The sequence below is a fragment of the Lithobates pipiens genome, unplaced genomic scaffold (genome assembly GCF_037356315.1).
Source record: "Lithobates pipiens isolate NorthernLeopardFrog02 unplaced genomic scaffold, aLitPip1_a1.2 Scaffold_22, whole genome shotgun sequence".
Lineage (NCBI taxonomy): Eukaryota > Metazoa > Chordata > Amphibia > Anura > Ranidae > Lithobates > Lithobates pipiens.
The window spans coordinates 182,769,722-182,791,293 of NW_027507784.1; the positions used below are offsets into that span (position 1 = coordinate 182,769,722).

Below are 21,572 nucleotides of genomic sequence, written 5' to 3' on the forward strand. Positions count from 1 at the left end.
ATTCGGACGTAATCAGTCCGATGCATACCACACACAGTCGGATTATCTGACGACACGGTCCGATAAGACGCATTCCGATGGATTCTCCGACCGTGTGTACACGGCTTTAGTGTGCTCCTGCGTGTTGCAGATGCAGGGCAGCCTATTCACTTGAATGAGCCACCCTATGTGCTCCAACAAAACTCATGCACCTGTTCGGTTTGAGAATGAATAGTACCCGCTGCTAACGTTTATATTACTCACCACAACATCTCTCTCGACCATTTATAATACCATAGATGCTACCTGTCCTAAATGTCATACTGAACCTGGTACATTTATCCACATGGGGTGCTCCTACCCACATATACAAAACTTTTGGCAGTTGGTAGAAGATATCGGTGTGGTAAGAAGAGTGGTAATTCCTATGGATCCTCCAATACTACTGTGAGGGGTGTGTGACACAGTTGATACAACTTTTCATAAAATGTTATTTCTCTTTTACATACTGTGCTATGAAGACTACTCTTTCCAATTGGAAGCTACCTGATTCCTCTACTGTACAACACTGCAGTTCCATTAATAATGAAGTATTACCATTATGTTATTGTTATTATTATTATTATACAGGATTTATATGGTGCCAACAGGTTACCCAGTGCTTTACAATATAAAAAGGAGATAGTACAGTTACAATAAAATAAAAGAGGGTTAAGAGGGCCCTGCTCATAAGAGCTTACAATTTAATAGGTTGGGGCAATTGGCACAGAAAGTTGTAACTGTGGAGGATGAGCTGATGGAACTGATAAAAGATTACTTGGAGGGATGATAGGCTTCCATGAAGAAATACGTTTTAAGGGATCCTCTAAAGGCAGCCAGAGTAGAAGCTAGCCGGACAGATTGAGGTAGAGAGTTCCGTAGGATGGGAGAGGCTCTGAAAAAGTCCTGTAGCCAAAAAAAGAAGGAGGTTCTTTTGGGCGACGTCAAAATGGCAGCCCTCCAGCTATTGCAGAACTACAAGTCCCATGACGCATTGGAGGCTCACAGTTACAAGCATGACTCCCACAGCCCAGAGGCATGATGGGACTTTTAGTTTCACAACAGCTGGAGGTCTGCCAGTTTGAGACCCCTGCTCTAAAAAGTGTAGTGTGCAGTGTGCGTGTTCCCACCCGGGCGGTGCTTTTGCGGGACGTTCGAAAAAGTCCTGCAAGCAGCATCTTTGGGGCCAATTGGGAGCGTTGTATTTAGCTCTCCCAAAATGCCCCTGCCCATTACGCTGAATGGGCGGGGCTTCCAAACCGCCTTAAAAGTGCTGCAAAACGTGCTGCAAAAAGCCTCGCTAAAGCACTGCAGAAATGAGCGGTGCTTTAGTGCTGTTTTAGCGGTGCTGCAATGTGAAGGGGGTCTAACACACTGCGATTTTTAATGGCTTCTTTTATGGGCACTGTTAAAAATTCCTTTTGTTAATAAAAAACGCCAGTTCTCTTTAATTAGTGGCACAGTGTGTCATTGTGTATCATGTATAACTAGTGGCACAAAGAAAGCTCGTGGAGCTGGCATTACTATACATGCCAGTGCGGTATACAACAGTTCATTTTCCTCACAAGGATAAAAAGAAGTGCAGCCTCCATTCTATCCCCAATGTGCATGGCTACATACCATTGTCACACATCATAGACAGCACACTGGGCACACTCCCATAGACAAAACCTTCTACAGCGGCTCTCGTATTGGGTGTGGCTGCATGGACTTTAAATGCCGCACCTTACTATGTGATACTGCAACACACGGCCTTTTACCGCACTATTACTAATTCCTCTCTCGCTGATCTTCATTGACATCATAGCATTCTGGTGAAGATTTGCTTCTTTTTTTTTTTTTTCTCCTCACATGATATCCTTCCGCCACCCGCAATCCTCCTAGCCAATCCGAATGCCGGTTCCTGTAACTTTCCTTATATGGCCTGGCCGGCTGGGAGCGCGCAGCATAAAACCGGTGCCGAGCCCTCTTTAGTTCAGTGACCGCTTGCATCGCTTTGAGGTTAGTTCGGAGGAAGCAGCTCGTAACACAAGGTAATGGCGATTCAATTAGAAACTTGCTTTTATTGTAGTATTCGGCTGTCGTGCTAACAGAGGGCGCCGTGCAGGGTTTAATGGCGGCTTTGCCTTTTTTTTTTTTCTCCTTCCATCTACCTAGATGTAGCAGGAAGCACGTTCCTCTTTGTATAAGTGGGGACCTAATGGGCTCCCAGTGTACTAAGCTAGTGCAGGAAATGCTTTGGGCGTTTAGGCATTGCATGCACCCCCTATGAGGGGAAGGTGGGGGCATTTTTTATTTTTAATTAAGGTCTAATGCCCCTCCAAGCCTGCTTGGCTAGTAAGAACTGGGTAATGACCCACAACTGTGATATAGACATTCTAAATATTCATAGGGAGACTGGCCAAAGGGCATGTCTCCTCTAGCAGTGCTGACCTCCAAGGAGCCAATCAAAAAACTAGGTTGGTTTAAAAATGTTAAGTTATGATGTAGCTATAAATATGCCCTGCGGGTGGTTTATTTGCACAGTATTAATCATTTAATGGCTGCACTGTAGCTGTAAGGATCACATTTTTTTTTCTTCTCCCTGTAGCAATACAATGTTGTAATTTTTGTCCAGACAATGTTGCAGCGTTAGGCTTGTCCATCTTGCAGTACGTAGTGGGTTAAGTGATGTGCTATGTTCCCACCCCCTACCGTTAATCTGCTCTGTTGCCTTATTTGGTAATTCTTCAGCCCAGGACTTCCCTTTGTTTTATCGAGAACTGGTGCAAACCCATACGCCCTCTGCAGGCAGCTTTTGTTAGTGCACAGCACATTGTGTCGGCTCGCTGATTAACTTTCATTCCATATTTCAGATCACAATGGATGATGATATTGCTGCCCTCGTTGTCGACAATGGCTCCGGAATGTGCAAAGCTGGCTTTGCAGGAGATGATGCTCCTCGTGCTGTGTTCCCATCCATTGTGGGTCGCCCCAGGCATCAGGTGTGTATATTATTATTATCATTAATATATATATATATATATATATATCTATCTCAGTAAATAGCTAGGTGTAAATGTTTTTGCTGTATTCCTGTAGGTTGTACAAGAATTCTGTAGCAACAGATTTTAATAAATTAAGAGTAACTGCAAATGCTAAAGACTTGTGCAATACCATATAGAACAAGCTCTGTTCTCTTAAATTCCTAGCTGAGCAACCTTGGGCAGTATTTTCACCCAAAAAGCAGCTTCATAATCTTCTTTGCACTAAACAGATGTATGTTAATGGACCTACCACCCATGTACCGTGATTGACCCAATAAGCTAAATATAGCTGATTAAAGCCTATTGCTCAGTTTTCCCTTTTTTACAAAGGTCCGCTATTAAGATGGGCTTTTAGGGAGAGGGTTGATGGACAGTTCCGTTTTTAGGCGCGGTTGGGTTGGTAACATACTGCTGTGATGTGCTAGCTAATCGGGTCTATTTTGTATTAATGTACCACAATCAATTCCAAGTGGGGGTGTGGCTTTTTTTTATTTTTTTTGTTGAGGGAAACGCAGTGTTCTTTGTGCCCCTGGACATCTTAGTCATACACATGCAGAACAAAAGGCAACTCCTATTCATTGTCAAGCTGTCATGGCACACCTCCCACGTGGCAGCTGCTATTGCTGCCTTGGTTGTATGGCCCAGTTCAAACACTGAATTGTAAAAGTTTTGTTTATAAATAAATAATCGGCAAGCTATTTGAAGCATCCATCAAAGTTGGGGTGTGGTACACATGGCTTGACTGGGAAGCTGCAGCTAGGCTCAAAGTGAATTAAGTGGGATGGAAATACAGGAGCTCATATTACTTGATTGCATTGCTCCTAGAATGGCTTCTGTATATACATGCCAGATGTCGTAGGATCTTATCTGTACATGTTTTTTTCAGGTCATTGGATTGCAACTGTTAAGGGTGAAGAGTGTAGTTTGCATATACAGACAGCCTGTATTGGTGGCTTTTGTGGGGTGCATTTATTTAACAAATTTGTGCCGTATTAAAATTTTACTTTTATCACGCTTATGGTAGTGGGGGAAGGGAGTCCCAATCTTAATACTGAACTGCTTTAAAGTGCTATCATCTGGTACACAAGCTGCATGCATACAAACAAACCCTTGTATTGGGGCCCCTGCTGAGTTTTAGTTTAGGGGAGATGGCCCAGGCCATGTTTGCTGCTTTCCTTTGTGAAGCTTCAGTGTGGGCAGGGCTTTTAACCCTGTATTTCATGTGGACTGACAAGTTTGCAGCTGCAGCTCAAGAGCCTTGAAGCTGTGTGCCTGTTGGGGCCTATTGAGGGAGCCATGAAGATCTTTGTGATCTGTGCACCCCTCCCACTGCAAAGGTGTCTTCGTTTAGTTTTGCATGTCTTCCATAATCTTTTACCTTTGTTAAAACTGCTGGTTACTCAGCAATGGCAGCATATTGAATAAATGGAATCAATGTGGCTTTAAATTGCGCATTGGAAGCGGTTTCCTGCCTGATGGCTAGGTATCGTAAGTGTCCATTTTGCATTTGTGGGAACAAGGGATAATAAAAAAAAATTAATTTAATTGTGCCTTTGCCAGCTATGTTTAGCTGGTTTGGCTAAATGCAGAGCTGAGGCTACACAAACGATTGATTTCCAGTAAACGCTTTAGTGAGCTTTACTGGCACTTTAAAGACAGTAAAGTTTACTAACCTGCTCTTCTGGGGTCCCTCCTAGTTACCTTGGGCTCCTGGTGCTTGTTATGGGGGCACTTGCATGGGCTAATTTCTGAGCTGGGCTGTGCAGCTTGGACCCATCCCTGCACCCTTGCCACAGGTTTGCCTGATCGCAGTAGGAGCCAATGGCTTTGGCTGCTGCCAACTCTCCTCTAGTGCAGGGATCTCAAACTTTTGGCCCTCCAGCAGCTGTCTAGCATGTCCCATCATGCCTCTGCCTGAGGCAGTCATGCTTGTAACTTGGCCTTGCAGTGCCTCATGGAGACTTTTTAGTGTCACAACAGCTGGAGGGCCACCAGTTTGAGACCCCTGCCTTAAAAGAGCTGTGCAGACACGGCACTAGATTGAGATCAGGCTCTGGTAAGTGTCTAACCACTTCCTGGCCTATAGTAGAATGATGGCCGGCTGGTGGTTGTTATCCTGACTGGGCATCATGACATCCAACAGGATAACATGCTGACCCACGGGGGTGTACGGTGTGGCCGTCAGGTGTTGTCAATCTGATGCTGCATCTCCAATCATAGTATGGAGGCTCCTTGCCACGTGATTAAGCATCGCATGAACCAGGAAGTGCCAGTAAACTGCATGAACCAGGAAGTGCCAGTAAACTGCATTCCTTGGTTTGCTGACTGAGTCAGAGGCAACTCTCCTGGTCATATGGGGGCCAGTGGTCTGTGCTGATCAGCACAGCCCATCAGATGTGCCCCATCAAACGTCAGTGCCACCTATTGGTGAAGTAGACAAATTTACAACTTTTTTTTATTTTTTGGGGCTATATACCACCAAAAGATCTCTATCTGGGAAGAAAATGATAAAAATTGTTTGGATACAGTGTTGCATGACTGCAACAGTCATTCAAAGTGCGACAGCACTGAAAGCTGAAAATTGTCCTGGGCAAGAAGGGGTGAAGGTGCCCGGTATTGAAGGCCTTTGATGGTTGGTTTCCAATAGTAATGTGGTTACTACATCAAAACTTTGCATGGAGCCTAGAAGTGTTATGGTGGTTACCATGCAACAAAAGGCTCATGGATTACTATTTCAGTGAGCAGGAGGTCATATTGATGACTGGTTACTGATGTACAAAATGGGCTTGTGCCATGTTCATGGCCATATCAATGACCTAACAGCAAACCTCTATTTTTATTTTGTGTTTAACAAAATGCATTTTTCTTTCAGGGCGTCATGGTTGGAATGGGGCAGAAAGACAGTTATGTAGGTGATGAAGCTCAAAGCAAGAGGGGTATCCTTACTCTGAAATATCCTATTGAACATGGAATTGTCACAAACTGGGATGATATGGAGAAAATCTGGCACCACACCTTTTACAATGAGTTGAGAGTTGCCCCAGAGGAGCACCCAGTGCTTCTGACTGAAGCTCCACTTAACCCCAAAGCAAACCGAGAAAAGATGACACAGGTACTATTGATTTGGACCTTAATTGTTTTGTTGCCTGCATAATGATGTTAACAGGTTTAATTTGCTTTCCATACAGGATTCTGTTGCCCAAGTCTACTTTGGAATATCTACAGGTTCTTATTGTAATGCCCTTTCTGCTTGTGCCACTAACAGTTGTGCAGTTTGACTTTTTGAACCTTAACTCTTGAGTGTTAACAGATCACTGCCTGCTTTTTTTTTTTTTATTTTTTTTTTATTTTTTTTTTTTTTTTCTCACATTTTGGCTTTGACATAATGTGATTTTAAAAGTGAGATTTGAAGTGTCCAAACACCACTTTCAATCTTGCAAGTACACCTGCATGGTTTGCAGTCTAATGTGTGAACCTCTGATTAACCTCCACACTGTCTTCTTTCAGATCATGTTTGAGACCTTCAACACTCCAGCAATGTATGTTGCTATTCAGGCTGTACTTTCTCTGTATGCCTCTGGACGTACCACTGGTATTGTGATGGACTCTGGAGATGGTGTCACTCATACTGTGCCAATCTATGAGGGCTATGCACTGCCTCATGCCATCCTGCGTCTGGACCTGGCTGGACGTGACCTGACAGACTACCTCATGAAAATTCTGACTGAGAGGGGTTACAGCTTTACTACCACTGCTGAGAGAGAAATTGTTCGTGACATTAAGGAGAAGCTATGTTATGTAGCTCTGGATTTTGAGCAAGAAATGGCTACAGCTGCCTCTTCATCTTCTCTGGAAAAGAGCTATGAGTTGCCTGATGGGCAGGTCATTACCATTGGCAATGAGAGGTTCAGGTGTCCAGAAGCCCTGTTCCAACCATCTTTTCTTGGTGAGCATTGTAAAAGCTGGCTTGTGTGGTAGGGGTATTTTGACTTTCTTTTTCTGACCTAAAATGTTGTTTGTTTTTTTTTTTTTTTTTTTTTGTTAGGTATGGAGTCATGTGGTATCCATGAAACTACCTACAATTCTATAATGAAATGTGATGTTGATATCCGTAAGGATCTGTATGCCAATACTGTCCTTTCTGGAGGAACCACAATGTATCCAGGAATTGCTGATAGGATGCAGAAAGAAATAACTGCACTAGCTCCAAGCACCATGAAAATAAAGGTATGCATCTGCTAACTAAAGATGGGGAAAGACTAGCTCCCCCCCCCCCCCCCTCTCAAATGTGTGGGCTGTATTTTCAGTGCTATGTATCTTGGGTGTTGCACACAGGTATTGTATCAGGTTTTAATAGTTTTGTATGTCTTGCAGATTATTGCACCACCAGAACGTAAATACTCTGTATGGATTGGAGGCTCCATCCTGGCATCTCTTTCCACCTTCCAGCAGATGTGGATCAGCAAGCAGGAGTATGATGAATCCGGGCCATCAATTGTCCACCGCAAATGCTTTTAAGGACTTACCCTTATGTTCATTGTATTTGCGCAGAAAGATCACTGGCATGGCTTTCCCCATTGGCGCTTGGCTCAGGATTTAATAACTGGAATGGAGAGATGGGGACAAACACCAACCCACAGTGCACCTGAGGACTAACAGTATTTTTTTTTTTTTCTCTCCAAGTGTATAGTGCATTGTTGAAAAAAAAAAAATGTCCTCAATGCTGCTCAGTTGGAGCTCTTACAAATGGTTGTGTTGCTTATTTGTGCAGCTATATACCCGAACTTTTATTTTTTTTGTATCTTCTGCCTTGACCAACCACTCTTCTCTTATCTCATGGGCCCTATCCCTAACATTTTGAAAAGTTTACATTGTTGATCTTTGAGAGATGCAAGAGGTCAGTGAACAAACTCAATAAAGAAAAAACATTCAATGTCTCTGAATTTTTGTGTGAGTAAGGGTTTAGTGCAAGGGGGGAGGGGGGGGGGGGGCTAATAAGAACATGGCATTTAATCAATTTAGATGTGCTTCCAGATAAAACGCCTGCAATGTATAAATGTCTGAAAGCTACAAATTTATGTAGTATAATTAAACCCCAAACTGTTGCAATTTGCCAGTCCTTGGGTCTAGTGGCTTTTTTATAAACCATTTTGGTAAACCTAAATGCTACTGATTTGTATGCAATCAGGCAGACCCTTGTACTAGTTTCAAGGTAAATCTAAAGTTTCCAATATTGGTTTCACTTGCTGGGTGAAGTAAAAGGGAGAACATCATTAAAGCAGCCACCACTTAAGGACTGGGTGTACTGAGAGGCTTTGTGTTTGCTTAAATACAATTCAGCAATGCTTTTAAAAAAAAAAAAAAACCTTTCCTGCATTTTGCCAGCCATAGCCCCTGTTCTATAGGTAAGTTTTCCACTTTATGTGGGTAATCGTGGCACTCCCATCCTCAGCCCCCCCTTTACATTTGGGTGAGCAGTTTTGATTGAAACATTTCATATAGCACCACCATGGCACCAAACAGTTTGGCCTGTTTCAGTCAACTTGTATGACTTGCAGTGTCAACAGCAAGCTTTAACAATGTGTAGCGCTTTGCAGCTTTTGGTACCCTTGGCTCCATTGTCACACAGAACCTTGACTACCACTTTAGCAGCTTGTTAAAGCGGCAATCAACACTCGGATCCCTAATGTGTAGAGGTCGACCGATATGGGTTTTTCTCTGGCCGATGCCGATATTTAGAAATCATGGCGGCCGATAGCCGATATATGATGCCGATTTTTTTTTTTTTTTTTGGGCCGATATGTTAGGCCGATTTTATTTTATTTATTTATTTTTAATCCCCCTTGATCTAACACACCTTTCCCACTGGGGCGTTTTAAGGCGCTTTTGGGCTAAAAATAGCGCCTGTAAAATGGCTCCCCTGCAGTCTGTGTGAAAGACAGAGTGCTTTCAGACTGAGGCGATGCGCTGGCAGGATCTTAAAAAAGTCCTGCAAGCAGCACGTTTGGAGTGGTGTATACCGCTCCTCCACCACTCCTGCCCATTGATATGAATGGGCATCACTGCCGGAGTGCATGCAATGCGATTTGGCAGCGGTGCTTCATGGGCTCATTTAACCTCTTCCTTGGCCGCTAGCTGGGTTATATGTGCCCCACTAGCAGCCAAATAGCACCGCTAAAATGATGGTAAAGAGCTGCTAAAACTTGCGTTTTACCATCAACGCCTGCCCGCTCCAGTGTGAAAGCGGCCTTCATACGTGATACAGAAAATTTCTTACACTTAAACATTTATTAAACAAAACAAACCTCCAATCAGTTTACTTGTATGTATGATTTAGATAAAAATATATATATATATATTAAATAAAAACAGGTAGTCAAAACTTTTGGACAAAAAAAAAAAAATGGGCTAACTTTACTGTTTTTATTTTATTTTTATTTTTTAAATGGTGTATTTTTTTTCCAAAAAAATGCATTTGAAAGACCTTTGTGCAAATGCTGTGTGACATAAAATATTGCAACAACCGCTATTTTATTCCCTAGGATCTCTGCTAAAAAAATATATATCATTTTTGCGGGGTCTAAGTGATTTTCTGGCAGAAAACACAGGATTTTTACTTGTAAGCAACAAGTGTCAGAAAAGATTTAGTCTTTAAATGGTTAAACTGAGAACTTCTACACACAGATGACTTAGTCATTCAGAAGTGTAAACATTGTATCATTTAGTTCTTTTCTTGGCAGCCTGCCCAGAGTGGAGGAAAGGGTTGCTATGACGACTCAGTCAACTTTGAAATGACTTCTGTATAGAAGACAGTCTAAGTCCCGCTGTAGTTCTAAATCGGCTTTTTATCAGCACAAATCGGCCGATGCCGATTATTCAAAAAACGGCAAATATCGGCCGATATATCGGTCGACCTCTACTAATGTGTGTCCAACACTTGCAAACTGGAGCTGAAATGGTATTCTAATGCTTCACTGAAGCTTGCTAAATGAATTTGTCAAAGCTTGCTGTTTGCACTACTTATACTGACGCCTATGTGAACAGGCATTAAGAGAAAATATTGGGTGTACTGGTTCACTCAGTGGGTAGAAAATTATTTAAGTGACATTTTTGGGTACTGCAAAAAGATCTAAACTTTGAAGGGCACATAGACTGTATAAGTCCACTTGCATATGATCTGTTGGATCAGATACACTCCCAGAGGTGTGTGGCAATTTAAGGCACCCAGTCTCATCTGTAAAATGCACCTTGCAAACTAAGATTGCCACCTGTTGGCTGTTATGTTAGTATATAGGACACTAGTGGTAGAATCAGGTGGGTGGAACATGTACTTCCTGCAGAAGACTGGCACTGCCTGCTCAGAACTACAAGTGGGCAATGAGGAGACTGGCTATGTATAGGTTAGACCAGTGGCTATCAAACCTGTCTAACATGCCAGGTTTGCAAGGTACCGTAACTGAAATACATCACAGGTGATATCATTAGCCACTCAGTGATTACAGTATTTTAGTCTGCATCCTCCCCAAGGTAATACATTAAACCTGGCCTGTTAGTGGGCCCTGAGGGACAGGGTTGATGACCACTGGGTTAGACAGTTTGCGGTGACAAGTTACCATTACAGGAAGTGCCTTGCTGCTGGCCCTATTTTTAGGATTGATTGCAAGCGATGGATGGAGGGTCTACTAATACTCCTACATTTATATGCCTGGAGTTTGGTCTTTTAAGAAATCAAGGCTGCTTACTAATGTGATTTGAAGGGGGAAAAAAAAATGAAATTTAAATGTAGGCGTTTTAAATTGTTTAAACACATTTTCCATGGAAAATGTTTTAGAAAATATAAAACATTTTCATCATTTGAAAGTTAGCAAATTTAAAATATTTGCTAAAGGGATCAAGGAAAATTGCCCAAAGGGTGTCTATCCTGAGCTCCTTTAAAGAGATCTCTCCTCGCCTACTAACTCTGGCACAGGTTTTAACAGGGAATGTGCGAGAATCTTAAACATCAACCCAATATTAAACATGCTGCGTGTTTTTTTTTTTTTTTTTTTTTGAAGTATTGAAAGGCTTGAACCCTTTTTAATGCTGTTTTTGTTCTTGTTGCAGCGTTTTCTTCACTGCTTGTTTAATACAGCTATTGTCACAATGTTTGAAAATTAAGAGTGTCTTTATTGGGCTCCATATAAAATTAAGGCTTCATGCACACAGGTTTTTTTTTATTTCCCCCTCCCTCTCCTGTCTTTGTTCCTGGCAGGAAATAGGCTTAAAAAAAAAAAACCTAAAGGCACATTAAAGTGTTACTGGATAAACCTCAAGGTTGAGATTTTAAATGCAATTTTTTTTTTGAAGAACTTGGAATTTTGAATTTTCATAAAAATACTTTATTCAAATCAAACGCCAGTAATTTAAAAATTGTAGAAAAATTGTTCAAACACATTGCATGAATATCTTGTAGCGGTATTCCCAACTACTTCCACCATCAGTATATTGTAGGTGGGATATCGCACTTTTTCTACAAATTTTAAATTACTGGTTTGTTCTGAAAGTATTTTTATAAAAATGAATTAAAAATTCCTAGTTCTTTAAATTGTTTAAAATCCCAACCTCGAGGTTTATTTTTTTTTTTTTTTTACCAAATGGATGATGGCAATTACACAGCTGGTCACATGAGTCTTAAAATTACATTAAAGTGTTAATAAGCCCAGTAATATGAAAATGGATCATCTGCATACCCCCCAAAGTGCCCACAGCTTATAAATCTTCTTTTCACATTAAAATATTGCCTCTATATACCAACACAGTCAGTAATAAACTGCTGTTTCTCCAGTGCTAAGAGTTCAGGAAGGTGGAGATTTCCACCTGTATACATGCCCACATGTGTGATGTAAATATCATGTGACCTGGCTATCTCAGAACAAGTAAGAAGTAAATGTTCTCTCCAGCATAAAAGACACAACTGAGCATGTGCAGATTGGCTATTGCCTGTGCGTTAGCTGGCTTTTCCCAGATAGACATTGCAGGAGGGAAGGATCCATGCATACAGGATCAAAGAGCCTTTTTATACCATGCAGAAGATTAACCCCTAAAGTTCCACAGTGTGTATAGCAAGCATGCTATGCTGCATATACAGACAGATTTTTACTGTTGTGGGTTTAGTAACACTTTAACCACTTGCCGACCGCCGCACGACGATATACGTCGACAGAATGCAGAATGGCACGGGCAGGCATATGGGCGTATATATACGTCCCTGCCTTCCCGCGGGTGGGGGGCCCGATCGGGCCCCCCCCCGGTGCCTGCGGCGGTCGGTATTCGTTCGGGAGCGATCCGGGATGAGGGGGCGGCCATTCATTCATGGCCACCCCCTCGCGATCGCTCCCGACGAATAGAAATGCTCCGTGACATCACTTCCTCTCCTGTAATGTAAACACAGGAGAGGAAGTGATGTAATCTCTCCGTGTCGGTATTTTTCGTTCCGACACCGAGGAGAGAGGATCGGTGAGTTGCACCAACACGACACTACACAGTAGAACATGCCAGGCACACTCACACCCCCCCCAATTACCCCTGCCCCCCAGTGACACCAATGTCATTTTTTATTTTTTTTGCATTGGTGTCATTTGTGACTGTAATAACTGTTAGGGCAGTTAGGGTTAGCCCCCTTTAGTTCTAATGTACCCCCCTAACCCCCCCAATAAAGGTTTAACCCCGTGATCCCCCCCCCGTCGCCAGTGTCACTAAGGCTGGGTTCACATTGCAGCGGTTTATGAGAACGAATGTGATTCGCACCGCACTGCAGTGCAAATCACATCCGATCTCTGTGCGATTCGAGTTCAGCCATACAGATAGTATGGCTGAATTTGCGTCGCACCCGCCGCAAATTCGCACGGGACCCTTTTTTTGGTCCGCAGCAGAATCGGATCTCATGGGTGTTCACACCATGCGATCCGAGTTTGCAGATCGCACTGCGATATGCGAACTGATCTGGGGGTGTCATTAACATTTCACTGACACTCCCAGCAGTTCGCATAGGGCAGTGTGAACTGCCGCCGGGAGGCATGCGATGCGGGAAGCTTTTTATAGCGCCAGGGACCCCCATATACTACCGCATAAAGCCCCCTGATTGCCCCCTAGTTAACCCTTTCACCAGTGATCACCATATAACTGTTACAGGTGACGCTGGTTGGTTAGTTATTTTTTTTATAGTTTCAGGGCACCCGCCATTTATTACCTAGTCTCACTAGTGTACCCCTAAATTTAGGGGTGTCTACTTTCCAAAATGGGGTCATTTGGGGGGGGGGGGGGGGGGTTTGTGCCATCTTGGCATTTTATGGCCTTCAAAACTGTAACGCCCTTAGAAAGCCTGAAGGCGGTGCTTGGTTTTCGGGGCCCCGTACGCGGCTAGGCTCCCAAAAAGTTCCACATATGTGGTATCCCCGTACTCAGGAGAAGCAGCAGAATTTATTTTGGGGTGTCATTTCACATATGCCCATGGCATGCGTGAGCAATATATCATTTAGTGACAACTTTGTGAAAAAAAAAAAAAAGTTTGTAATTTTCCCGCAACTTGTGGCAAAATATAAAATATTCCATGGACTCAACATGCCTCTCAGCAAATAGCTTGGGGTGTCTACTTTCTAAAATGGGGTCATTTGTGGGGGTTTTGTGCCATCTTGGCATTTTATGGCCTTCAAAACTGTAATAGGTAGTGAGAAGTGAAATCAAAAATTTACGCCCTTAGAAAGCCTGAAGGCGGTGCTTGGTTTTCGGGGCCCCGTACGCGGCTAGGCTCCCAAAAAGTCCCCGTACTCAGGAGAAGCAGCAAAATTTATTTTGGGGTGTCATTTCACATATGCCCATAGCATGTGTGAGCAATATATCATTTAGTGACAACTTTGTGTAAAAAAAAATAAAAAATTTTTTTTTTGTCATTATTCAATCGCTTGAGGCAAAAAAATAAAATATTCAATGGGCTCAACATGCCACTTATCAATTTCCTTAGGGGGTCTACTTTCCAAAATGGGGTCATTTGGGGGGGTTTTGTACTGCCCTGCCATTTTAGCACCTCAAGAAATGAGATAGGCAGTCGTAAACTAAAAGCTGCGTAAATTCCAGAAAACGTACCTTAGTTTGTAGATGTGACAACTTTTGCGCAAACCAATAAATATACAATTATTGACTTTTTTTTTACCAAAGACATGTGGCTGAATACATTTTGGCCTAAATGTATGACTAAAATTGAGTTTATTGGATTTTTCTAATAACAAAAAGTAGAAAATATCATTTTTTTTCAAAATTTGCGGTCTTTTTACGTTTATATCGCAAAAAATAAAAATCGCAGAGGCAATCAAATACCATCAAAAGAAAGCTCTATTTGTGGGAAGAAAAGGACGCAAATTTTGTTTGGGTACAACATTGCATGACCGCGCAATTACCAGTTAAAGCAGCGCAGTGCCAAATTGTAAAAAGACCTCTGGTCATTGACCAGCAAAATGGTCCGGTCTGAAAGTGGTTAAGTGCTTGGATAATTCCATTGGCTGGAATATTTATTGTGGCCATTGGAATGAATGAACACTGAAGCACTACAGGGGTCTAGCATTTAGGTGTGTTCAGTGTTTTCCTGTTAAAAAGTTTGTCTCCTGAAAGTGTAAGTGATGTGGTTTTTATCAGCCTCTAAATGCTTCTTTTCTAATAAACACATTAGTGTGCTGGTTTGTTCAGAGGCTGAAAAAAAAAATAAAAAATACATTTTTTTAATCCCTGTGTGCATGAAGCCTAAAAGATGACATGTTCTAACCTCTTCACTCAATCCAAAACCAAAAAAAAACGTTACTTTAACCACTTGCTTACCAGGCACGAACACCCCCTTCCTGCCCAAGCCATTTGTCAACTTTCAGCTTACTTTGACAATTGCGTGGTCATGCTACACTGTACCCAAACACATTTTTTATCATTTTCTTCACACAAATATAGCTTTCTTTTGGTGGTATTTAATCACTGCTGGGTTTTTTATTTTTTACAAAAAAAAGACCAAAGATTTTGGAAAAAAAATATTTTTTTTTTCTTTCAGTAAATTTTGTAACTAAGTCATTTTTCCCCTTCACTGATGTGCGCTGATGAGGAGGCACTTATAGGCTGAACTGGTGGGCATTGATGAGGTGGCACTGATGAGCACTGTTAGGTGGCACTGATAGGCGGCACAGGTGGGAACGGATAGGCGGTACTGATGGGCATTGATGGGTGACACTGATTGCAGTGCACTTGTAGTGCGAAGTGGATTTGCCTTTCGTAAATAACATTCTAAACTCTCTCATACCCTCCAGCAAGCCTTTCCTGCACACACCACCCTGTCAAACCTTTGCACTTTTCTTCTGCTCATATTACCCTTCAGCTCACTCTCTGTACTCCCTTACACACCCTGTCAAACCTTTGCACTTTTCTTCTGCTCATATTACCCTTCAGCTCACTCTGCTCCCCTCCATATCTACTGCCAGCTGTGATACTCCCAAACACTTCTCTCTTGCACCTACTCTCCATTATCATATCACTTACACTCTTTTCCTGTATATACTGGCTGCCACCATACACTTAGCATGCCTCTCCTGCACACACCGCCCCACCCTCCCTTTGCCACTTCTACACTGTGTACACTTTTGCTGGTGTAAATTAGCTGAACACACACTCATACACAGTTTTCTCCCTTCACGTTGGACCAGACCTCAATATCCCTGTGCACTCTCCTAGTCAGGTAGAGTGGTCAATAGATCACTCTGCCCAACAGACAATGCTAGGTGCTGGAGTGCAGAGATAAATTTGCACCCTGCTGCCACTTTGCATTAGGCACTGTCTAGATGGGACCCCACAGGCAACCTAAGAATGCACCATGTTAGTAGAAGGTGGAATGAGGGAAGTCTAATTTCATCCCTGACTAGTTTTATCCATTCCCTCATGCAATATTGTACCAGTTCCCTGGAGTATGGACTCCAAATTTGGAGTACCTGACATAATCTATGATGTTCAGAGTTACAGTATATTCATGCTCGAAAACCAGTTGGTTAATGACTTAGCTTTATTGATAACCAAAATAGGCCCTGAATGGCATGATAGAGACACAATGGTAATAGACGCAGAATAAATGTCAATAGCTTGTAAAGGTGGTATGATAAATTTACTGGACTACAGGCAGTCCCCGAGTTCCGAACACAATAAATTGTAATCTCGAAACACCCAATAAGAGACTAGTATGCGATCGGTCTAAACTACATGGCATGTTCCCCAATGACAGGAGCCTGGCGGACAAGATGGATGAACTAGAGATACTGTTGTACAAGGAGTATTTGGATTTTGTGGGAATTTCCGAGACCTGGTTCAACAGCTCTCATGATTGGCTGGCAACCATTCAAAGGGTTAATCGCAGGGATAGAGATGGTAAAAAAGGGGGGGGGGGGGTATGCCTATATATCAAGAATAATGTACAAGTGAATGTGAGAGATGACATCACTAAGGGAGCTAGGGAGGAGGTGGAATCATTATGGGTATATCTCCAAAGGGATGAAGCTAAGGGGAAAATATTACTGGGAGTATGCTATAGGCCCCCTACCCCGAGGGAGGAGGGGGAGACGGATCTCCTTCACAAGTAGGATTAGCGGCAAGGATGGGAAGTGTTATAATGGGGGATTTTAATTATCCAGACATAGACTGGGCGGAGGGAACCACATTTTCATCTAAGGCTAACCAGTTCCTAAATGTCTTGCAGGACAATTTCATAGTTCATAAAAAACAAGAGCAGCTAGTTGGGACTTTGTATGAGAACGCAAGGCTAACACCAAAGGTGGGACTTTATATGAAGCATACACCCCTAGAGATATCACAATATAAATGAAGATGGGCAGTACTAAGTATATTATAACTATGGACATTCCATGACATCATTGCAATTGGCAGTCATTGGTTTATTGATATAAAAATATAACAATAGTAGACAAGAGAAAGTACAGAAATTGAGAAAGAAATAGAGGCCATTGAAGGAGAAGACCAGCGAAGTATAGCTCAAATGCCCACAAAAATATAGATGATGGCAATGTTTGAGAGGACGGAAAATCGAATTAAAAGTGAAATTACAAATGTCCGGATGGACTTCAGCCACCTGTTGAGGAGAGTAGAGGAGACTGAGGAGAAAACCGAGAAACAAACACAAGAGATCGCAGAACTAAAATTGCAAGTGAAAGAACTGCAAATAAACAAGAGGAATTGCCTCTATAAAATGGAAGAACAAGAAAATCAAAACAGATGCCAAAATTTAAGGATAAGAGCCCTGCCAGAGCAAAATGGAGAAAATCTAGAGGAAAAAATAAAGAAAATATTTAACCCCTTACTAGGGCGAGGAGAGGGTGAGGAGCTAAAGATCGACAGAGTGCATAGAATTAGGAAACCATCTGGAATGAAGGAGGACGTTCCTTGAGATGTTCTCGTTAAATTCCACCGGTACACAGAAAAAGAGAGAATATAGAGAAATCTCAGAGAGAGACTGCCGTTGCAATATGAACAAGCAACTCTTCAAGTATTTGTGGATTTGTCAATTGAAACATTAACTAGAAGAAGACAGCTTAAACCGTTGCTAGAACACTTAAGGCAGGCTCAGGGCCGCTGATAGAAATCATGGGGCCCAGTACAGCCTACCTGACGGGGCCCCCTTCAGCCCCACCCCTGGTCCCTCCTTCAGCCCCACCCCTGGCCTGCCCCTATAAAGGCTAAATTGTGGGCGTGGCTAATTTAAAAATATGCGCTATGCGGAGCTGGAAAATGGAAATGGTTTAAATTACACTTAATTATTAGGTGCGGTTAGTCTAAGATGACTGTGTAGGATGCAGATGATACTGTGCTGCATTTATAACTGCACTGTCCAATTTGTCACAGTCAAACAGTTCTACATGAAAAAGAAGAAGATGCCATGTCAGCTAAGCCCATTTAAAAAAAAAAAAAATTCTAAACTTTTAATGAGAAGTAATATGTCTAAGGGAGCGGTTCACACCATGGCTGCATCTGAATTGTGAAGAAATGTGCTGTGGATTCCTGTAAAATTCAATCTGCATGCAATAATGCACTGCTTTTGTGATCTGCACCAGGTGTTAATGAAAAGTAAATGAAACCTCAAACGCAGGTTTGCAAACATAGTGTGTTTGCCCTGCCCCTGCCAGCCCTGGATCATGTGATCTGGTTGCATTGCATTTTAAAAAGTGGTGCATACACTACACTACTTTTTGCACTACTTTTGGTGCATTGCAATTTTAGCCCATTTAAAATGAATGAGCTTGAAATTGCACTGCACAGACCTGCATGTGAATTGCACATGAACACACAGTGCGTTCCTGTGTGATTCAGCTCCAGGCATGGTGTGATCCAGTGATTTAAATAGAAAAAAAGTGGGGTTTGCTGACATTGATGGCATCTCCTTTTTCATGCAGCACTTCTGTGAGAAATATGGCAGTGCAGTATAAAACCCAATTTCTCACAGTCAGGACAGCTGTGCTACATGAAAAGCAGACATTAGACTTTACAGTGCAGTTAATGTGACTGGGCTAACCTGCAGTCCCCTGAGAATCCAGATCCACTGCCACCATAATGCAGCTCATGTGTGCACACCAGAAGAAGCCAGGAACGATCATCCTCCAAGCCGGCCACACCCCCTCCCGCCCACTTAAACTACAAGATCTCACAGTCAGCCTCCACCTTTCTGCCTCTGTTTAGCCCCAGTAACTGCTCATTGAGAGCAGTTGAACAGCTGCGGACGGGGAGTTGGAGAAAGACTTTTTTTTTTCTTTCTTCTACAATCTATTCAGATTGCTCGGGTCCCCTGGTGGCCGGGCCCGGTATAACAGGGCCAGTTGTACTGGCTTATCAGCGGCCCTGGGCAGGCTAATATTAAATATAGTTGTGGATTCCCAGTAGCATTAATAGTACATAGGGATGGAAAGACGGTGAGATTAAAATTTTTGGAAGAAGTACAGAATTTCTGCAGAAAGTTACAGATCCCAGTCCCTAGTATCCCAGGGAGACAAGAGAGAAGAAAGATCCAGGAGTTTAATATAAGAATGGGGGTGACAGGGAGGGGGGGTGGGGGTGGGTGAAATTATGTATGTAAAGAAATGACGTTTGAGATGTAAAGTATAGATAAAAATGTGGGGGGGGACCTCTCCGGAGTACCTGCTCCGTCCTCCCCCCCCCTTCTGGCCATGTGGGCCTGGGTTTGGAGTTCCACCTCAAGGGGTGAGGTACACATACTAGGATGCGGATATATTCTGGATATGGGTACAATGGGCAAAGAGGGGCCAGGGGGGTTTGGGGGGAGGCGGGAAGGGGGGGGGAAGATCCGGCAGCCTAGGACCTCGCTAAGTGGGAAAATCAGCTTGATTAAAAATCTATGTTCATAGTCAACTGTTTGACATATAATGTGAGAGGGTTAAACAAACCAGCAAAACGGTTTAAAGTCCTTAAAGAAATTGAACAATATGATGTAGGTATTGTGTTCTTACAGGAAACTCATTTATCCTAAGAAAGTAAGGTCAGAATATATTCCCCAAAGTTCCCGGTGTGGTTCTATGGAGATTCAATCTCAAGGAATTCAAAGGGAGTAGCCATTGGTATAGGACGAAAAGTACGTCTTAAGGTAAAAGATAGGTTAGGGGATCCGGAGGGAAGATTCCTCTTCTTAAAGGGGAAATTATGGGGAGTAGATTACACCTTCGCTAATATATACTGTCCCAATAAAGGTTCAACAGTTTTTCTGAAAGAGACATTGGAGAAATTGTGGGAGTTTAAGAGCGGGAGAGTGATCATAGCTGGAGATATGAATTTTTGTATGAACACGGAACTAGATAGTATGTCCCGAGTGCAGGGGATAGGGAATGTGCAGAGGAGAACAATAAAACATAGGCTGTCTCAGTTTCAGCTTATAGATGTGTGGAGAACTCGAGGACGTGAGATTATACGTTCTATTCCCCTGCACACGGGACTTACACTAGGATCGATTATTGGCTAGTGGAGCATAGGGTATTAGACGAGGTGATAGCCACAAACAGGAATTAGAACATTGTCAGACCATTCCCCAATATGTATGAAGATTAAAATCCTGGGAAACCTCCCAGAAACCTCAATTTTCCTGGAAACTCAACAAGGAACTGTTGGATAAGAAAGGAGAGGAAATAATTAGTAAGGAATTGGAGTTTTCTTTCTCTACCAATTTAAGTGGAGAGAACATGGAGAATATCGTATGGGAGGCACATAAGGCCTACATAAGAGGGATGTATATTTCCTTAGGGGAAAATAGGAAGAGAGAAGGTATTAATAAGAGGGAGTTAAGGGAGGAAATTTATAGATTAGAGCAAGCCCATGAAAAAGAGAATAGTAAGGAAAGGGGTCAGGACCCTGATCTACTGCACAAATTGGTTAGCAAAAGAGAAGAACTAGGGGAATTAATGGAACAGGAAATGAGGAAGATATACAATAGGATCGTTAAAAAGATACTATGGCGGTAATAAAAATAGTAAGACCTTAGCTAAGATATTGAGGAAAAAAAGATCTTTGAATTATATCAAGAAAATATTAAATAATGACGGAGAGTTGGTATATAAAACCAAGGACATTGCAGAAGTTTTTTAGGGAATATTATGAGCAGCTATACTCAGTAAGGAAGAGAGAGACAGAACAACAAGAGGTGATCAGAAAGGGAAAAATTAAAGAATATGTACTTCAAGCAAACATCCCTAAAATACCGGAGGAATTAGCGCAGGAATTGGAGAATCCAATCTCAGTCCAAGAAATAAACCAGGTAATAAAAGAGACCATGGGAGGGAAGAGTCCTGGCCCTGATGGTTATACAATAGAATATCTAAAAAAGTTTGGGGATATACTAGCTCCAAAACTATGTGCGCACTACAATGGATTAGGTACAAAATATGGACTGAGCAAAGAAGCTTCTACTGCAACAATTACCATGGTATTGAAAGAGGGAAAAGAGAACACAATATGCTCAAATTATAGACCTATTCCACTACTCAATACAGACATCAAATTGTTTGCGAAAGTATTAGCCGCTAGAATAAAAAAGTTGATGCCAAGTTTGGTCCAATCAGACCAGGTGGGTTTTGTTGTGGGGCGGGAAGGAAAAGATAATGGAGTGAGGTCAATACTGTTGCTCCAGAGGATGCGGGAGAGTAGGGTCCCCAGTCTGCTCTTATAAATCAATGCTGAAAAAGCTTTCGATTGAGTAGACTGGGGATTCATGATGGGTACTCTGGAGGGAATGGGGTTTGGCCCCAAAATTTTGAGTTGGATAAAGGTGCTCTATAGTAGTCCAATGGCAGTGGTAAGAGTTAATGGAGTACTATCCACAGCTTTTAGAATGAACAACGGGACTAGACAGGGGTGTCCGCTGTCCCCCTTACTGTTCGTCTTGGCATTGGAACCATTCTTGGAGACAGTAAGGGGAAACCCTGATATAAATGGGGTGGAGATACAGGAGGAAACACATAA

The 21,572-nt window shown here is 42.4% G+C and overlaps 1 protein-coding gene across 1 annotated transcript; it reads left to right on the plus strand.

Moving 5' to 3' along the window:
- The first annotated feature begins 1,886 nt into the window (after positions 1-1,886).
- Positions 1,887-7,981, plus strand: ACTB (actin beta). The gene is made up of 6 exons (XM_077448713.1): positions 1,887-2,051; positions 2,874-3,002; positions 5,917-6,156; positions 6,552-6,990; positions 7,090-7,271; positions 7,419-7,981. The coding sequence occupies exons 2-6, from the start codon at positions 2,880-2,882 to the stop codon at positions 7,560-7,562; spliced, it is 1,128 nt and encodes a 375-aa protein (XP_077304839.1). The 5' UTR covers positions 1,887-2,051; positions 2,874-2,879; the 3' UTR covers positions 7,563-7,981.
- The last annotated feature ends 13,591 nt before the right edge of the window (positions 7,982-21,572 follow it).